Below are 18,981 nucleotides of genomic sequence, written 5' to 3' on the forward strand. Positions count from 1 at the left end.
AGTTCCGTTTCGTTTTTTAAGCTTAGCTTAAAAAAACAAAAAACCTTAAATCTCAGAGTTTATGTAACTGTAATCTTTTTTAGCCCCACTGCCCTTTCAATTTTTTATCACATATTAATAAGCAATTTAAACAAATCCCTTAAGGTTTTCTAGAATAATTTTTTAAATGATAATTAAGTATTCTTAGCAGGGCATAAAAAATACAATAATAACTCTTGTTTATTAATATATATTCAGGTACAGACATCAGAAATCACAAAAATACAAAGAAAATGGCCCAAATAAAGCCCATATTTTTGCACACATCTATTTATTGTACCCACCATATGATGCATAATTAAACCACTTATCCAGCTGCTAGTCTAGACTAAACTTTCTTGCATGGTAGGGACCATGACTGCTTCATCTATTTTTCTAATGACTATATGAATTGGAAGCAATTAGTTTATTTGTTTGAGTCTCCAGACCTCCTCATCATTCTTCACTCAAGTACCAGGGAACTAGAGAAACTCTCATCTGGGTACCAACCAAAGACATCTCTTGTATGAGGGGGGAGCAAACAGAGGATGACTCATTTCTTTTACAGTAAGACAGAAGCAAAATTAACCACTCTAGTCAGTCTGACACAATTCTGTTCTGGAGGGATTTTCAAATGTCTCAAAAACACTTCAGTGATTGTGAGAGCATTTCCAGTGACCCTGGGTTGATGGTCCAATAATAAACCAGCAAGAGAGACTCAGGCTGATTCTAAATAGAAAATGAAACTACCAAATAGGCAGAGACATAATTATGTATCAATATTTAGTTGACAGCATGCATTTTACAGCATAACTGTGAGCTGACTGGAAGCCTGAGAGGGAAAGTCCCCTCTAGAGTAAAGCTTGGTTGGCACCTTATGTGTTTGTATTATGTCTGGTAATTCTATACAGTGTTTGGGAAATATAATTTTTATTAATTCTCTTCAGCACCTGAGAAACTGCAGTAATAGAACAGAAAGAAAACTGTTTCATTACACAATTAAATCTGAATGTCACATGTATTACAATCCATCTGCTTAAGGATTGAAAAGAAATAAAGACGGTTACCATAATTAGTTCACAAGTAGAAGAATGTACAGCGCCATGTCATAGGTAGTTCATCCTAAATTCACCTGGTCACTGGGGAGGCCATCCCTGTATGCTAATTGGTTATATTCAATGACAAAATAAGCTTTTCACATCTTCATGGCAGAAGGTACTTTTGCAACTTGAAGCCAGCTGCCTGCTGAAGGTAGACTTGCACTCTTCTACAAAAGTGGTTGAATAGGGTGCTATCTTTTTGGCTACTTCTATTTTAAAGCAGTGGCTCTCTACTCCCTGAGGACTGGGCTAGCACACTCCTGCTTCCATTCTTCTGGTGGCCACTGTCCTCTTTTGTTTCCTACTATCTGCCACTGTGGTACAGCCCACAGCACAGTGCTCACGGCTGGCAGCTCAACTCAGGTGAATGACAATTGCCGCAGGAGCACTTCAGTGTCACATCAAAGAGTGAAGCCTGGCTGGGTGTGGTGGCTCATGCCTGTGATCCCAACACTTTGGGAGGCCAAGGTGGGCAGATAACAAGGTCAGGAGTTCAAGAGCAGCCGGTCAACATGGTGAAAAAAAAAATACATATATATATATATATATATATATATATGCTGGGCATGGTGGGTGGGCACCTGTAATCCAAGCTACTCGGGAGGCTGAGGCAGAAGACTCCCTTGAACCTGGAAGGGGGAGGTTGCAGTGAGCCGAGATTGCACCATTGCACTCCAGTCTGGGCAACGGAGAAGAATCCATTTCAAAAAAAAGTGAAGCCTGACCTGCAGAAGAAGAGCCTGCAGGCCTCCTGGGTAGAATTGCACCTTCACAATAATGAGAATATGAGCATTATTTAAGCCACAGTTTTTATTTACAATGGTGACATGGAAAATATACTGCTGGATTTCCAGCATGCATCCAGATAGAGATAGCTCTAAGAGTTCTCACTGTGACAGCTCACATCTTTCACAGACATTATGGGATACTAATAGGGCTTCCAAAACAGATACACAAAGCATTTGAAACAAAAACAGATCTCATTCTGAGAAAGATGATATTGAGAGAAAAAAAGAAGTTAAAAGTATCTTAAGAAAAAACTGAGATCACATGTAAGATTGATCAAGTCAGCTAGAAAATATTCCTCTAAAAAGAATCTCTAAGTAGCCAAAGTGCATAGCTAATCATAGCATGAGAAACATGAGTATTATGAAGAAAGGGGGCATATTATCAGCCGAATTTTAAGACTTTTTTTCCATCTCGGCTGCTCTCTAATCTGCTGCCCATTAAATGTGGCATCTAAATAGAAATATATCTGACAACTACCACCAGCACTTTTTGATTAAAAAATTAAAATCTGACTGTGTTAATATAATGGAATATACATGAGCCTGCAACATAGCTAATTAAAGAGTTATTACAGTTTTTGGGTGGCCAAATCACCTGCCTTTATTTGTCCTGTAATAGCAACATTCCAATTTCTGAAATTAAACACACTAAAATTATACTTACCTATAACTATCCCTATTGGTTAAATTAATAATCATATCAGACTAACATCTACTGTAACAATTTGGTAGTAAATTTTCTTTGGATATTAGATATATGTAATTATGAATAATTTTAATATACTACTCAAAATGTATGTAGGATTTTAAAAAATTTTCTGTAACTATAATTCAGTTGAAAAACTACATTTCAAAAGTATGAATCACAATATTAGAACAACTATTTAAGGAATTCATTCAAAGTAAGTATTGTAGCTTTATACTCTTGTAGAAAATACAGTTGAATGTATATGAATGCAGGTTGTCTACAAACATTACACATAACTATGCTAATTGCACTGAAGTAATAAACAGAAACAAAGGTATGAAAATGCACTCTACTTTTCAGTTTAAAATCTGAACTCTTTTTTTTTTTTTTTTTTTGAGAGGGAGTTTTGCTCGTGTTGCCCAGGTTGGAGTGCAATGGCATGATCTCGGCTCACCTCAAACTCCACCTCCCAGGTTCAAGTGATTCTCCTGCCTCAGTTTCTTGAGTAGCTGGGATTACAGGCATGCGCCACCATACCTAGCTAATTTTGTATTTTAGTAGAGACGGTATTACTCCATGTTGGTCAGAATGGTCTATAACTCCCGACTTCAGGTGATCTGCCTGTCTCGGCCTCCCAAGGTGCTAGGATTACCAGCGTGAGCCACCGCGCCCGGCCACAAACTGAACTCTTTTTGCTTTTGTAGTATAAATACTTTAGCCTGCAAATAATTATCATAGATAATCAGGTATCTGTCAACTTACTCAGTATCTTTCCTATATTGCAAAATTTAATCCTATTTTTACACTCAACTTTTGTGTGCTGTTGAAATGAGTGTTACTCTGAACAGATCTGTGTCAACTTTAAAAGACTAAAAGTCATAAGAACAATATTTTGCCAAAGCAAAAATGAAGCAATTAATCTCAGGTCCCAGATAAAATCCTGAGGAAAAAAAAAAAAAGACAAAAGTATTCAGCTGTTAATATGATTTACATATATTTAAAAAAAAGGGAGATAAAAATCTACACATAATCTAAATGTTGTAAGAAAAGAGATTTTAGTAAGATATTTTCTCTTACTTGTAGTCTCTTATTTCTAATTTATATTTACTTTTACAAAAGCCACGTCTCTAAACATGTTCTTGAACTCTGGGACATCTAAATTTTGCACACTGGGCGAGCACAAAAGAATGTTTATGGAAGACAGAACAGAAGAGAGAAAGATGTTAAAGAAAACTCATAGGTCCAGATGAATAAAGCAAGTTCTTAGAGACCTATGAAGAGATTTAGATTCTGACACAATAATAGTGGGAGACTACAACATCCCACAGGCACTAGTAGACAGATAATTGAAGAAGAAAATTAACAAAATATTATAACCTAAACTCAACACTTGACCAAATACTCCTAATTGGTATCTACAGAACTCTTCATCTAAAAATAACATAACATACATTCTTCTTATCACCACTCTAAAACTGACCACATACTCAGAAATAAAAAAATCCTCAGGAAATTAAAAAATCTCAAAATTATACAAACTAAATACACAGAGATATTAGCACTGACCCCACAAAAATATCTTGAAGTCTACCATGAACACCTCTGTGCATACAAACGAGAAAATCTAGAAAAAATGAAAAATTATTAAGGAATACATCCTTCCAAGAATGAACAAAAAAGAAATCAAAGCCCTAAATAGATGAATAAGAAGCTCAAAAATTGAATTCGTAATAAACAGCCTACCAACCAAATAAAGCCAAGGACCAGACAGATTCATAGCTGGATTCTACCAGATGTACAAAAAAGTACTGGTGTTATTTCTACTAAAACTATTTTAAATAATTAAGAAAAAGTAACTTCTCACCAGCTCATTATATAAGAACAGCATTACTATGATACCAAAACCTGGCAGAGATAAAACAAACCAAAAAAATTCAGGCCTATGATACAAAAATCTTCAACAACATACTGACAAAATCCAGCAGCATATCCAAAAGCAAACCCACTATGAGCAAGTAGAATTTATTTTGGGAATGCAAGGTTGCTTCAACATACACAAATCAGTAAATGTGGCTCATCACATAAACAGAACTACTAAAGACAGAAACCACAAGATTACCTCAACAGATGCAGAAAAAGCTTTTGGGTAAACTTTAACATCTTTCATGTTAAAAATCCTCAACAACCTAGGCATTGAGGGTATATGTTTCAAAATAAGTTATCTATGACAAACCCTCATCCCCAACATACTGAATGAACAAAACCTGGAAGCAGATGGGTACAGTGGTTCATTCCTGTAATTTCAGCCATTTGGGAGGCTAAGGTCAAGAGTTTGAGATCAACGTGACTGACATAGCAAAACCCCGTCTCTACTAAAAATGTAAAAATTAGCCAGGTGTGGTGGCAGGTGTCTGTAATCCCAGCTATTTAAGAGGCTGAGGAAGGAGAATCGCTTGAACCCAGAAGGTGGAGGCTGCAGTGGGCCGAGACTGTGCGTCAGAGACAAAGGGAGACTCTATCTCAAAAAGAAAAAAAAAAAAAAAAAGCTTGAAGCATTCCTCATTGAAAACCGGCACAAGGCAAAGATGCCTTCTCTTAACACTACTATTCAACATAAAATTGAAAGTCCTGGTCAGGGCAATCAGGCAAAAGATAAAAATAAAAGGCATTTAAACAGGAAAAGAGGAAGTCAAACTATCCCTGTTTGCAGGCAACAGGATTCTACATCAGGAAAACCGTAGAGTCTTGGCAGAAAAGCTCTTTAAACTTACAAATAACTTCTGTATAATTTCAGGACACAGCCCTCCACACCCAACCAATCCCGGGCTGTGAGGCACCTGGGGAGCTGCGGCCTGGCCAGGGCAGTGCACTCAGGTGGCCTCTCTTCCCTGCGGGTAACTGCTCAACACGCTGGAACCACACACAGCTAGAGCCACTTCTGAAGCCACTTGAGAAAAATGATGTGACAGTTCCTATCGAAAAGGATTCTTCAGAAACATAACATCTGTGAAACAAGTGGCCCTTTTTTCTGACTGCAAAACAGACATTCTCAAATTCCAAAATGCCAGCCAAGGCCCCAATTTACCTGAAAGCAGCCAATAACAAGAAAGGAAAGAAATTTAAACTGAGAGACATTCTGTCTCCCGATATCATCAGTCCCCCTCTTGGAGACTTTTGCCACACCATCCAAATCGGCAAAGAGGGCCAAGCAGGACATCTTTGGGGATATTTCCTTTCTTCAAGGGAACTATGAGCTTTTACCTGGAAACTAGGAGAAAGCACATGTGGATCAGTTCCCTGGGCATAATACGTTCTTCCGGTAAAACAGCACCTCAGACTGTGTTCACAGAAACACCCTCCTCAGTGGTCAAAAATGCCATCTCCCTCACGATCACTGGAGGGTCCCAAGCTCTCATAATGCTCTTATTGTCACCGGTGAAATTTAATTCCAAACAGAAGTCCTTTGGACCAATAAAGCTGCCAAGGCTTAGCTGCAAGCCCGTCATGGAGGAAAAAGCTCAGGTGAAAAGCAGTCTGTTAGAGAAAGGAAAAGTCCACCAGGGGGACACCTCATGGGGCTCCAGCAGTTCTCCATCTCAGTCCAGACAGGGCAGGGACAGCCACTCCTCCAGCCTGTCCGAATAGTACCCTGACTGGCCAGTCGAAGGCATGTTTCACCATCCCGCGCCACGCGAGCTCATCAAGGGAAAGACTACGTCAGAGGAGTCCCTCTCTGACCTTACGGGTTCCCTCCTCTCCCTGCAGCTTGATATGGTGCCCGCACTTTTGGATGAGGCGCTGAATGTCATGGAAAAAAGAAAGTAACAGGATGCCAATTTACTTCCTTTGGAGTGGAAGGTACAGAAACAAACTAAACTAACTACAGTTGAACAGAAGGGCTTCTGAAGCTGTATTTGCAGTTTTGTGATGGGTTTTCTAAAATAATATTCTTATAAAGTATTTTTTTAACCTGTTATGCGTTGTTTGCAAAAACAATTTAGAAAAAAAAAAATTCTGTCTTAGCAAAATGAGGAAATCCATCAGTCAGAACCCATTTTCAGCAGGCACTGGTGCTGTTTGGCTTACGTATTATTTGCAGACACACAAGAAATCTGACTTGGCCAGGACTGGCACTAGCTACGAAGGGCTGGGCGAGTCACCTTAAGGAACTTTACAGAACTTTATAGCTCTCCAACATTTTCTGAGCAAGAGGAAGTAAAAATGTGTTTAACACCTCAGCCTTTTTTCTAGACTCTTTTCTATATATTGCTTGGGCTCACCGTAGCGAATTCTCTAGTGTTAAAACTTTTCTGTTTTCACATTTGAACTTTAATGGGTTTTGGAGATTTTCTTGTAGTTCTTATATATCCCTATTTATTATATCACCATCCCGCGCCACGCGAGCTCATCAAGGGAAATTTTAACTGTCAGCTACGTTGGTAAGATATAGGCAAAATATTACTATAACTAAGTTATTTTTTAAAGTAAAAATACATTTTTACATGCCTTTAGCAAAAAAAAAATTTTAGGATGCAAAATAAATGGAAAAAAATTAGTTGCATCCCTGCGAATCAACAACATTCAAGCCAAATATGAATCATAAACATAATCCCATTCACAACTGCTGCAAAAAGAATAAAATATCTAAGAATACAGCTAACCAGGAAGGTGAAAGATCTCTATAAGAATTACAAAACAATGCTTAAAGAAGTCAGAAATGGCATAAATGGAAAACTTTTTGCTCATAAATAGAAAAAATCAATATCCTAAAAGTGATCAGACTGTCCTCCAAAATTTACAGATTTAATGCTATTTATTATCAAATGACCAAAATATTTTTAACAGAACTAAAAAGAAAAACTACTGTAAAATTCATATAAAACCAAAAAAGAGTCTGAATAGCCAAACAACAAAGCTGAAGGCATTACATTACCTGTTTTCAAATTATACTACAGAGCTACTGTAAACAAAGAAACATGGAACTGGTACAGAAACAAACTCATAGATGAATGTAACAGAACAGGGAGCCCAGAAATAATGCCACACACCTACAACCACCTGATCTTCAACAAAAGTAACAATAGAACTGTGGAAAGAATTCCCTATTTAATAAATGGTTGTGGAATAACCAGCTAGCACCATGGAGAAGACTAAAACTAGATCCTTTTATTACACCATATGCAAAAATCAACTCAAGATTAATTAAAGACTGAAACGCTAATTTTGAAATTATAAAAAACCCGGCAGATAACTGAAGAAATACCATTCTAGACATAGAAACTGGCAGCGATTTCAGGATGAAAATACCAAAAGCAATTACAACAAAAGCAAAAATTGACAAATTGGACCTAAACTAAAAAGCTCCTTCACTGAAAAGGAAACTATCAACACAGTAAACAGACAACCTACAGAATAATAGAAAATATTTGCAAACTATGCTTCTGACAAAGGTCTGATATCCAGAATCCATTAAAAACTTAAACAGCTTACAAGAAAAAAATACCTAATTAAAAAGTAAACAAAAGACATGAAAAAGATGCTTTTCGAAAGAAGACAAACATTTGGCTAACAAGCATGTAATAAAATGCTCATCAATAATCATTAGAGAAATGCAAAGAAAAACCATGAGATACCATTCACACCAGTGAGAACGGCTATTAAAATGTCAAAAAGTAGATGCTGTCAAGGTTTCAGAGAAAAGGGAATGCTTATACTCTGCTGTTAAGAGTGTACATTAATTCAACCATTTTAAGAAGCACTGTGGCACTTTCTTACAGAACTAAAAACAGAATTACCATTTCACCAAGCAACCTCATAATTGGGTATATACCCAAAGAAATATAAATTATTCTGTCATAAAGACACATGCACAAGAGTGTTCACTGCAGCACTCTTCACAATAACAAAGACACAGAATCCACTTGAATGCCTATCAATGGTAGACTGAGTAAAGAAAATATGGTACGATCAGGCACAATGGCCCATGCCTGTAATCCCAGCACTTTGAGAGGCCAAAGCAGGTGGATTGCCTCAGCTCAGGAGTTTGAGACCAGCCTGAGCAATATGGAAAAATCCCATCTACAAAAATGCATCTCTAAACAAAATACAGTAAGAAAAATTAGTTAGGCATGGTGGCACATACCCATGGTCCCAGCTACTTGGAAGGCTGAGGAATGACAGTATTGCTTGGCCCACCACGATGGCTTATGCCTGTAATCCCAGAACTTTGGGAGGCCAAGGTAGGTGGATCACCTGAGGTCAGGAGTTCAAGACCAGCCTGGCCAACATGGTGAAACCCCATCTCTACTAAAAATACAAAAATTAGTCGGCGCGGTAGTGGTGGGCGTCTGTACTCCCAGCTACTCGGGAGGCTGAGACAGGATATTTGCTTAAACCCGGGAGGCAGAGGTTGCAGTGAGCTGAGATGGCACTATTGCACTTCAGTCTGGGCAACAAGAGTGAGACTGTCTCAAAAAAAAAAAAAAAAAAAAAGGGCCGGGCATAATGGCTTACTCCTGTAATCCTAGCACCTTGGGAGGTGGAGGTGGGTAGATCACTTAAGGTCAGGAGTTCGAGACCAGCCTGGCCAACATGGTGAAACCCCGTCTCTACTAAAATTACAAAAATCAGCCAGACGTGGTGGCAGGCACCTGTAATCCCAGCAACTCAGGAGGCCGAGGCAGGAGAATTGCTTGAACCCGAGAGGCGGAGGTTGCAGTGAGCCACGATCATGCCACTGCATTTCAGCCTGGGCAACAGTGAGACCGTCTCTAAAATTAAAAATAAAAATAAAAAAATACGACACATAAACATCATGGAATACTGTGTGGTCATAAAAAACAAACAGAAAACAATAACCAAAAACAAGATTATGCCCTTTACAGCAACATGAAGCTGGAGACCATTATTCTTGGAAAACGAATGCAGAGGCCAGACGTAGTGGCTCACACCTGTAATCCTAACACTTTAGGAGGCTGAGGCAGGCAAATCACCTGAGGTCAGGAGTTGGAGACCAGTCTGGCTATTATGGTGAAACCCCATCTCTACTAAAAAAATATAAAAAATAGCCAGGCATGGTGGCAGGCACCTGTAATCCCAGCTACTTGGCAGGCTGAGGCTGGAGAATTGCTTGCTTGAATCCAGAAAGCAGAGGTTGCAGTAACCAAACATCGCGCCATTGCACTCCAGCCTGGGTGACAAGAGTGAAACTGTCTTAAAAAAAAAAAAAAACCAGAAAGAAAGAAAGAAAGAAAACTAATACGGAAATGGAAAACCAAATGCAGGTTATTTATAAGTAAGAGCTAAATAATAAAAACATGAACACAGAGACGAACAACAGACACTGAGGCCTAGTTGAGGGTAGAGGGTGGCAGGAGAAACAGGGTCAGAAAAAATACCTCTTTGGTGCTATACTTAGTACCTTAGTTACAAAATAATCTATACATAAAACCCCCATGACACAATTTTAGCTGTATAACAAACCTGCATGTGTACCCCTAAACCAAAAGTAGAAGTTAAAAAAAAAACTCCCTGGGTGGGGAAGAGTACACTCCAGGTAGAAGGACCGGTTTGTGCTACAGATACTGGCCAAGGTAGGGCTGTACTCATTTATTTCTGGGTCCATGCAGGCAAATGAGTTTATGAACAGGTGGTCCGGACCCCTAGGTTGGTTGACAAAACAGATTGCTGCTGCAGATTCAGTGTCTGGAGGTGGGAATACGCCAGGAGACTTGGAGACACTTCTGTATAAGTTTTTGGCAAAAAAAACACTAAGATCAAAAATGCTGTAGTAAAATTCCTGAGTGTGGTTCCCTGTCCTGGGAGAGGTGTGGACACATTAATGTCTAGTGAGTATGTTAGTTAGTGGGTAAAAATCTTGTGGTGGCGGCTGTGGCAAAAGGGGATCTGCCACCACAGCTCCTTTCCTCTAAGTTTTAGGTTCTCTGTCACTATGGAAGGGGAGCTGGAATCACTGAACAAGGGACAGTGTGACAGCCTGTGTAAAGTAGAGCACAGCCTCTCATTCCTGGACATCCAGAGGTTTATTCTAATCCAGGAGTCTGTGATATCTTTCTTCTAGCACCCAATCTGTAGAGTTTGTGAACACCAAGCAATTCTCCAACATCAACTTATTGTCTAACACTTGAATTCTGACACCACCAAGAGTCAGCACAGACCTTGATTGATTCAGGGCTTAGCGTCACAACACTGTCCTCACTGCAGATGCCAGTCACAAACTCTATAAGCTCATCTATGCTTCTGAGATACTGTTTAAAAACTGGGGACTCCCATAATGTTACTGAAACGTACTGATTTGATAGAGCTACTCACAGAACTCAGCAGAACACTGTAGTTATATTTACCATTTTCACATAAAAGATACAACCCAGGACAGGTTTGGCAGCTCACTTCTCTAATTCCACCACTTTGGGAGGCTGAGATAGGTGAATCACCTGAGATCAGGAGTTCAAGACCAGCCTGACCAACATGAAGAAACCCTGTCTCTAGTAAAAATACAAAATTAGCCAGGCGTGGTGAAACATGCCTGTAATCCCAGCTACTCGGGAGATGGAGGCAGGAGAATCGCTTGAACCTGGGAGACAGAGGTTGCGGTGAGCTGTGATTGTGCCATTACACTCCAGCCTGGGCAATAAGAGTAAAACTCTATCTCAAAAAAAAAAAAAAAAAAGGTACAACCCCAACAAAGTCAAGTGAAAAAAAATATGAGACCAAGAATAAAGGTGGAAAAAGATGAAATACATAGATGATAAAGAGCTATGATTAATAAAATTCTCTATCTTTTATGTTCTCCAAAAACACTTTATGGGGAAAAAAACAAAACAAACAAACAAAAAACGCTTTTCATTATGATACCCAACACCACCATGCCCAATTAATTTTTGTACTTTTAGTAGAGATGGGATTTCACCATGTTGGCCAGGCTGGTCTTTAACTCCTGACCTCAGGTGATCCACCCACCTTGGCCTCCCAGAGTTCTGGGATTACAGGCATAAGCCATTGTGGTGGGCCAAGCAATACTCTCATTCTTCAGCCCTCCAAGTAGCTGGGACCACAGGCGTGTGCCACCAGGCCTAACTAATTTTTCTTACTGTATTTTTTTTAGAGATGCATTTTTATAGATGGGATTTTTCCATATTGCTCAGGCTGGTCTCAAACTCCTGAGCTCAGGCAATCCACCTGCCGTGGCCTCTCAAAGTGCTGGGATTAAAGGCATGAGCCATTGTGCCTGATTGTACCATATTTTCTTTATTCAGTCTACCATTGATAGCCACTCAAGTGGATTCCATGTCTTTGCTAGTGTGAATAGTGCCGCAGTGAACACGCTTGTGCATGTGTCTTTGTGACAGAATAATTTATATTTCTTTGAGTATATACCCAATTATGAGGTTGCTTGGTGAAATGGTAATTCTGGTTTTAGTTCTGTGAGAAATTGCCACATTGCTTTTTACAATGGTTGAATTAATGTAAACTGTTTACAGTGTATAAAGTATTCCCTTTTCTCTGAAACCTTGACAGTATCTATTTTTTTGCTCTCTTTTCTTACCTATCACACAGCCAGAAAAATGCTTTGCGCATTTTCTCCTTTTTCTCATTAAAAATCAGCTGACTTTGTCTTCAGTGGTAAACATAAAATACTTCTTAATCAAACTGAACTTAGTATATTTTCTTCCCACAGGCTCCTGAACTTTGAGCTACCCTCAGTCTGAGCTACCATACAACCCCATTTTATGTTTATCCTAAGAACATGCTGATCTCAGGGTAAAACGTTCTCTGATCTAAAATCTGATTTTATTACCCTCCATGTAAACATTCCCCTCCTACCTCATTACTAATTGTGTCTGCTTTTCCCTAGGGAAAAAAAAAAGTCATTGTCTGCCTAATCTTTTCAATCTTTGAAAATCTTATAGTTGCTACTTCCTCCTGTTGCAATACTCCTTTGAAATTCAATTTTTTACATGTATCTAACTTTTATTTGAAAAAGTCTAGAAACTGCCTCAAAATAATAACAACTTCATCTTCAGCAAGACCCTCCTAATACCCTTTTACATTAACCTTAACTGCATCTGCATGTGGGTTGCCAAGTTTCCAGGGCTCTGTAGATTGTCTCAGTAAAGAGCCTTCTTCCATAGCTGGGGTGAGCAAGCTGGGACATCTACAGGGGAGGCCCCCTAAAAGGAACTAACTGGGCCTTTAAAAACCTCCTTTTGCAGACTCAATATTAGGCTTAGCTTGGAGTCACTGGGCTTAAGCTTTAATTTATATGTCAGTTATTAACTTGGTTTTTGAAACTATAACTAGGTGGTAGAATAATTCAGCAAAATTATGCAGTGTTCATATAAGGGAAGAAAATTTTAAGGTGCTTACATCTTACACCTCAGTAAGAAAAGCAAATGTATTTATTCCTTTCAGACAATAAATGTATTATGTTATTATTTGTATCAAAAATCATGTAGTAAACAATTAGCCGGGCACAGTGGCTCATGCCTGTAATTCCAGCACACTGGGAGGCCAAGGTGGGTGGATCACCTGAGGGCAGGAGTTGGAGACCAGACTGGCCAAAATGGTGAAACCCCATCTCTACTAAAAATACACAAATTAGCCGGGTGTGATGGCAAGCGCCTGTAATCCCAGCTACTCAGGGGGCTGAGGCAGGAGAATCACTTGAACCCAAAAGGCAGAGGTTGCAGTGAGTTGAGATTGTACCACTGAACTCCAGCCTGGGTGACAAGAGTGAAACTCTGTCTGAAAAAATAAATAAATAAATAAAATAGTCAGATGGGAACACTTTTAGGAGGTACTAAGTTTCATCACATAAAATTTAGCATTAAACTCAAAAATCAAAATACCAGGATATAGAACCAGGCACGGTGGCTCACATCTGTAATTCCAGTACTTTGGGAGGCCAAGGTGGAAGGATCATGAGGGCAGGAATTCGAGAGCATCCTGGGCCACATGGTGAAACCCCATCTCTACTAAAAATACAAAAATTAGCTGCGCATGGTGGTGTACCTCTGTAATCCCAGCTACTGGGGAGGCTGAGACAGGAGAATTCCTTGAATGTTTGAACCCAGGAGGCAGAGGTTGCAATGAGCTGAGATCACAGCACTGCACTCCAGCCTGAGCGATACAGCAAGACTTCGACTCAAAAATAAGTAAATAAATAAGACAGAAAAAAAAAATCCCTTAGGTCAAAAGAAGTGAACAAAGCTTTTCAAGGTACAGATATGTCTTCCTCATGCATCAAGTCAGGCCATTCAATTACTTGAGAGACTGTCCCACCCCATCATGCTCACTTAAGTGCTCAATAACCTCCTCTAAGGAGACTCTGAACTCTGCCCCCAGTGATTGCCTCAGGAGCATTTTACTCTACAAGTTCTTTTTTTTTTTTTTTTTTTGAGACGGAGTGTTGCTCTGTGGCCCGAGCTGGAGTGCAGTGGCCGGATCTCAGCTCACTGCAAGCTCCGCCTCCCGGGTTCATGCCATTCTCCTGCCTCAGCCTCCCGAGTAGCTGGGACTACAGGCGCCCGCCACTACGCCCGGCTAGTTTTTTGTATTTTTTTTTAGTAGAGACGGGGTTTCACCGTGTTAGCCAGGATGGTCTCGATCTCCTGACCTTGTGATCCACCCGTCTCAGCCTCCCAAAGTGCTGGGATTACAGGCTTGAGCCACCACGCCGGGCTGCAAGTTCTTATACTATCTCACTGGGGTCAGTTTTTTGGGTTTTTTTTTTTTTTTTTTTTTGTCTTTTGGAGTGGTGGGTATCTTTTTTCTAGAAATTTTTTTACTTTTTTTCTTGTACTATTTTTCTGCCCCCTAAAGGAATCCAGGAGGCAGAAATTATTTGTTTTCTCCTCAATACTAGTATCTGATTGGCTGACCAGCAATGTGTCTCCAAGAAATGAAAGCTGAATTGGGTGAAGGCAATATTAATGTCTCAAGGAATTAACTTTAAAAAAGGGTGCACCAGGAAATGCCTCTTAGCCTCAGGGCATCCACGTGCACACTTGAGAAGCTACACTCAATACCTAAGGTTGTCCTGTGAGAGAATATGACCCAGAAGCTGATATTCACTAGACACTGTAGCAGACATAGCCATGGTGGGTATCTTGGTTTATCCCCATACAGTACTGAAACCCAAGTCCAAGCAAAAACTGAAGGGTGACTGAAGACATATCATCCTATAAAGTTTCCAAAAGGAAAATCTGACCCAAAAACATTCTGATAAGATATCTGTGTCTAGGGAAAATAGAAGAAAAAAATGCACAGAGATATTTTACAATACAGTGTCAGGAGATTATTATTTGCTTTCTTCTCATAGGAAATATTTACAAAAAGAAAACAAATCTTTTTAAATGTGCCATCAAATGCTTTGTCAAAAAAATAATTAGTTGGCCAGATGCCGTGGCTCACGTCTGTAATCCCAGCTCTTTGGGAGGCCGAGGCGGGGGAACCATTTGAGGCCAGGAGTTTGAGACCAGCCTGGCCAACATAGTGAAATACTGTCTGTACTAAAAATACAAAAATTAGCCAGACGTGGTTGTGGGCACCTGTAATTCCAGCTGCTTGGGAGACTGAGACAGGAGGATCATTTGAGCCCAGTAGGCAGAGGTTGTAGTGAGCCTAGAGTGCCTCACTGCACTCCAGCCTGGGTGACAGAGGAAGGCTGTCTCAACATCTAAAAATAAAAATGATTAAAATAGGTATCAAAATGTACACTACAGGACAAATAGTTGCTAAAATGAATTAGGGAGGAGAAAATGGCATTTGGGGATGTCAGACAAAACTGGAAATTTAGTATTTTACTGCAAGCCAGAGTTAGGCTGGAGGAATAGGGGATGAGGGGTAGACTTGAGGCCCTGCTTGGGACACGTGTAAAAAATTCAGGGAAAAATCAGTCCCCTGTGGAGTGTGAAAATCATTAAGTGGCAGGCAATTAGATTGAGGTGTCTCTAGTCCCCGGATTTCTACTTCTGAAAATAAAAATCTAAACTCAAGAGCATTTTTTGGTAAATTACTACATTGGCAGAAACAAAATTTAGGCTTAACCAAGTATAAAATGCCAATTAAGCTCTGATTACATAACCAGGATATTTCCACCTTGATTGTAAAAATTAAGTAACGAGGCCGGGAGAGGTGGTTCACGCCTCTAATTCCAGCACTTTCAGAAGCAAAGGTGGGTAGATCACCTGTGGTCAGGAGTTCGAGACCAGTCTGGCCAACAAGGTGAAACCCCCGTCTCTCCTAAAAATAAAAAAAACTGACCTGGTGTGGTGGCAGGCGCCTGCAATCCCAGCTGCTAGGGAGGCCGAGGCAGGAGAATTGCTTGAACCCAGGAGGCAGAGGTTGTGGTGAGCTGAGATAATGCCATTGTACTCCAGCCCGGGTGAGAGAGCAAAACTCCTCCTCAAAAAAACAATACAAAACAGAAAAAAAAAAAGGAAACTACATAACTGTACCTAACAAATTACTGAATTTGGTTCTCTTTATCATGAACCTTATAAAAATATTTCCTTCAAGTCCTTTCATAGACCACAAATTACAAACCATAGCTGGGTGCTCTAAAATTTTTGAATCACTCTTTGATTATTTAATATTTTCGAGGTGACGCCCATAAATTTTTAATAGGAAAAAACAGGCCCTGGGAAGCCCACGGACTAAAACTCTTCCTATTCATGAACCAGCATCCCGAGTCGGGATTCTCCCCTGACAACCCTCCCATGGTCCCTGCACAATCTGGAAGAGACGCGGCGCTGCCGGTGCAGAGCTGCCTAGAGAGGGCTCCAGGCCAGGGCACAGTCACTGGGCAGGGAAGAAACAGGACGCCCGGAGCCCGGCTCTCAGAGCAGCCGCCATCTTATCGCTGAAGGGGACTGAGGCCGAGCTGGGCAAGGAGAACCCGGGGCACAGATCGTGGAGCTGAATACAGACAGGCCTGAGTCCCGCCACAGCCGCTTCCCACCGGTTTCAACCAGCCCCGTTCCCTCTCTCCGGACGTCGCACCTAGCACTCTCACCATTTCTAGGCTTCCAGGGGTTCCTGGCGTCTTAGCTGTGGATCTCCAATACCTGCAGGTCACAGGGCCACATAGGCTGGGCTTCCTGGAGCATAGGATACAGAGCAGTGAAGAGGAGACCTAGAGCTCCAGCGGCAGCAAGAGACAAAGGCCCCGCCACATCCCGGAAGCCGCCCTGTCTGCTCCAGCTTTGTGCCTGATTGGACAGTTCCCAGTTCAGCATCCCTGATTAGATAACGTTTAAGAGCCCGCCTTCTCAGGCCCTGAGTGACAGAAGATGTGATCAGACACTGGGCTGAACGAAGAAAGAGTGCCAGCCTAGGCTGCAGCCTTTTCAGGCAGGGCTTCCTCCCTGAGCTCAGCCAGGCCCACCTCAGAGCATGGGAAAACCCTGTCTCTTCTTTGCTCTCTTTTTCAATGCACTCAAAATGTGAATAAAAATATTTTATGTATATTAATAATACATAAAATTTTTGTTCCGGAGAAAATCAACTTTTACTTTATTAACAGTGTGTTATCAATAATAAAGCCAATTTGATAAAACATTGTAAGTCCCTCAACCAGGCACCGTGGCTCACACCTGTAATCCCAACACTTTGGGAGGCCGAGGCAGGTGGATCTCCTGAGGTCAGGAGTCCAAGACCAGTCTGGCTAACATGGTGAAACCCCATCTCTACTAAAAATACAAAATTAGCTGAGCGTGGTGACACATGCCTGTAATCCCAACTACTCGGGAGGCTGCGGCAGGAGAATTGCTTGAACCGGGAAGCCGAGGTTGCAGTAACCCTAGATCGCACCAATACACTCAAGTCTGAAGAGTAAGAGTGAAATTTTGTCTCAAAAAAATGAAAAATAAAAAATAGCTGAGCATGGTGGCACATGTCTGTAATCTAAGCTACTCAGGAGGCTGAGGCAGGAGAATCGCTTAAACCTGGGAGGCAGAGGTTGCAGTGAGTTGAGATCATGCCACTGCACCCCAGAAAAAAAAAAAAAAAGAAAAGAAAAATAAAATAAAGTACATTGGTCTTTTTGACCTCTCTAGATTTTTATATATATTTTATGATTTCTTATAATTTTTTAATTTTTTTCTTTTTTTTTTTTGACCGAGTCTTGCTCTGTGGCCCAGGCTGAAGTCCAGTGGCGTGATCTCAGCTCTCTGCAACCTCTGCCTTTCAGGTCCCAGGGATTCTCCTCCTCAGCCTCTCGAGTAGCTGGGATTATAGGTGTGCACCACCACATCTGACTAATTTTTTGTATTTTTAGTAGAGAGTAGAGATGCGGTTTCACCATGTTGGCCAGGCTGGTCTCAAACTCCTGGTCTCAGGTGATCCACCTGTCTTAGTCTCCCAAAGTACTGAGATTACATGGGCAAGCCACGATGCCGGTCCATTTTTTAACTTTTTATATTTTATTTTAACCTACATTATTTTTACTTTTTCAATTTGAAACAACCTTTAATTAATTTCAAAACAGACAAATGTTTCTAACTTTTTTCATCAAAAGCATATTTTTCTTTTGTTTATATACTCTCTATTTTCTTTTAATTTCCGAGATAGAAGCTTGTTCTGTCACCCAGGCTGAAGTGCAGTGGCATGATTTCGGCTCACTGCAACCTCCACCTCCCAGGTTCAAGCGATTCTCCAACCTCAGCTTCTGGAGTAGCTGGGATTGCAGGAGTGCACCATCATGCCCGGTTTATTTCCTTATTTTAACCAGTGACTGGAATTTGCCATGTTGCTCCAGCTGGTCTCGAACTCCTAAGCTCAAAATGATCTGCCTATCTCAGCCTCCTAAAGTTTTGGGATTACAAGGCATGAGCCACGACACCTGGCCTTAAACACGGTCTTTGAATAATTAGTTTTTTTACATCTAGTAGTCTTAGTTATATATATGTGTGTATATATATATATATATATATATTACATTAACTCTTTAATTCTTAGTGAAATCCCCTAGGAAGTAATTTTGAACTGTTTTATTTATGTATTCTAATGTTAAATACAGTGAGTTCTAAATTTCTCTTCAAAGAATCAGTATGTCAGTATATTCAGCTCTTATTCTTTATTCTCCATTTTAAAGTTTAACTTCTTCATTGTTTATGTCTCCAGTTTTAGTAAACAACCTTCCCACCAGTACTAATCAGTAGTTTACACCTGCTCTGACCTGAGTCACCTTTGGTCACCTGTTCCATAAAAGTATTTCTCGCCCAAACTGCTCACCCCACCACTCTGGCTTGTACACCTCCTCTCTTTAAAACAGCCAATGGGAATTAGTTTAGACTGTGCAGCCCAACCCTAGCCAACAGGGGAATGATACAGCAGTAGGGGCTACCTGTGTAAGGGCTAAGAACCC

The 18,981-nt window shown here is 40.4% G+C and overlaps 1 protein-coding gene across 1 annotated transcript in view; it reads right to left on the reverse strand.

Moving 5' to 3' along the window:
- The window catches only part of LOC105527485 (zinc finger protein 254-like), a 36,988-nt gene extending 20,226 nt beyond the window's left edge, over positions 1 to 16,762 (reverse strand). The window contains 1 exon segment of the mRNA XM_011963806.1: positions 16,682 to 16,762. Coding sequence (XP_011819196.1) covers positions 16,682 to 16,723 — 42 coding nt within the window. The 5' untranslated portion in view covers positions 16,724 to 16,762.
- Positions 16,763 to 18,981: the final 2,219 nt, after the last annotated feature.

Source organism: Colobus angolensis, unplaced genomic scaffold, assembly GCF_000951035.1.
Source record: "Colobus angolensis palliatus isolate OR3802 unplaced genomic scaffold, Cang.pa_1.0 Scaffold627, whole genome shotgun sequence".
In the NCBI taxonomy this organism is placed as follows: domain Eukaryota; kingdom Metazoa; phylum Chordata; class Mammalia; order Primates; family Cercopithecidae; genus Colobus; species Colobus angolensis.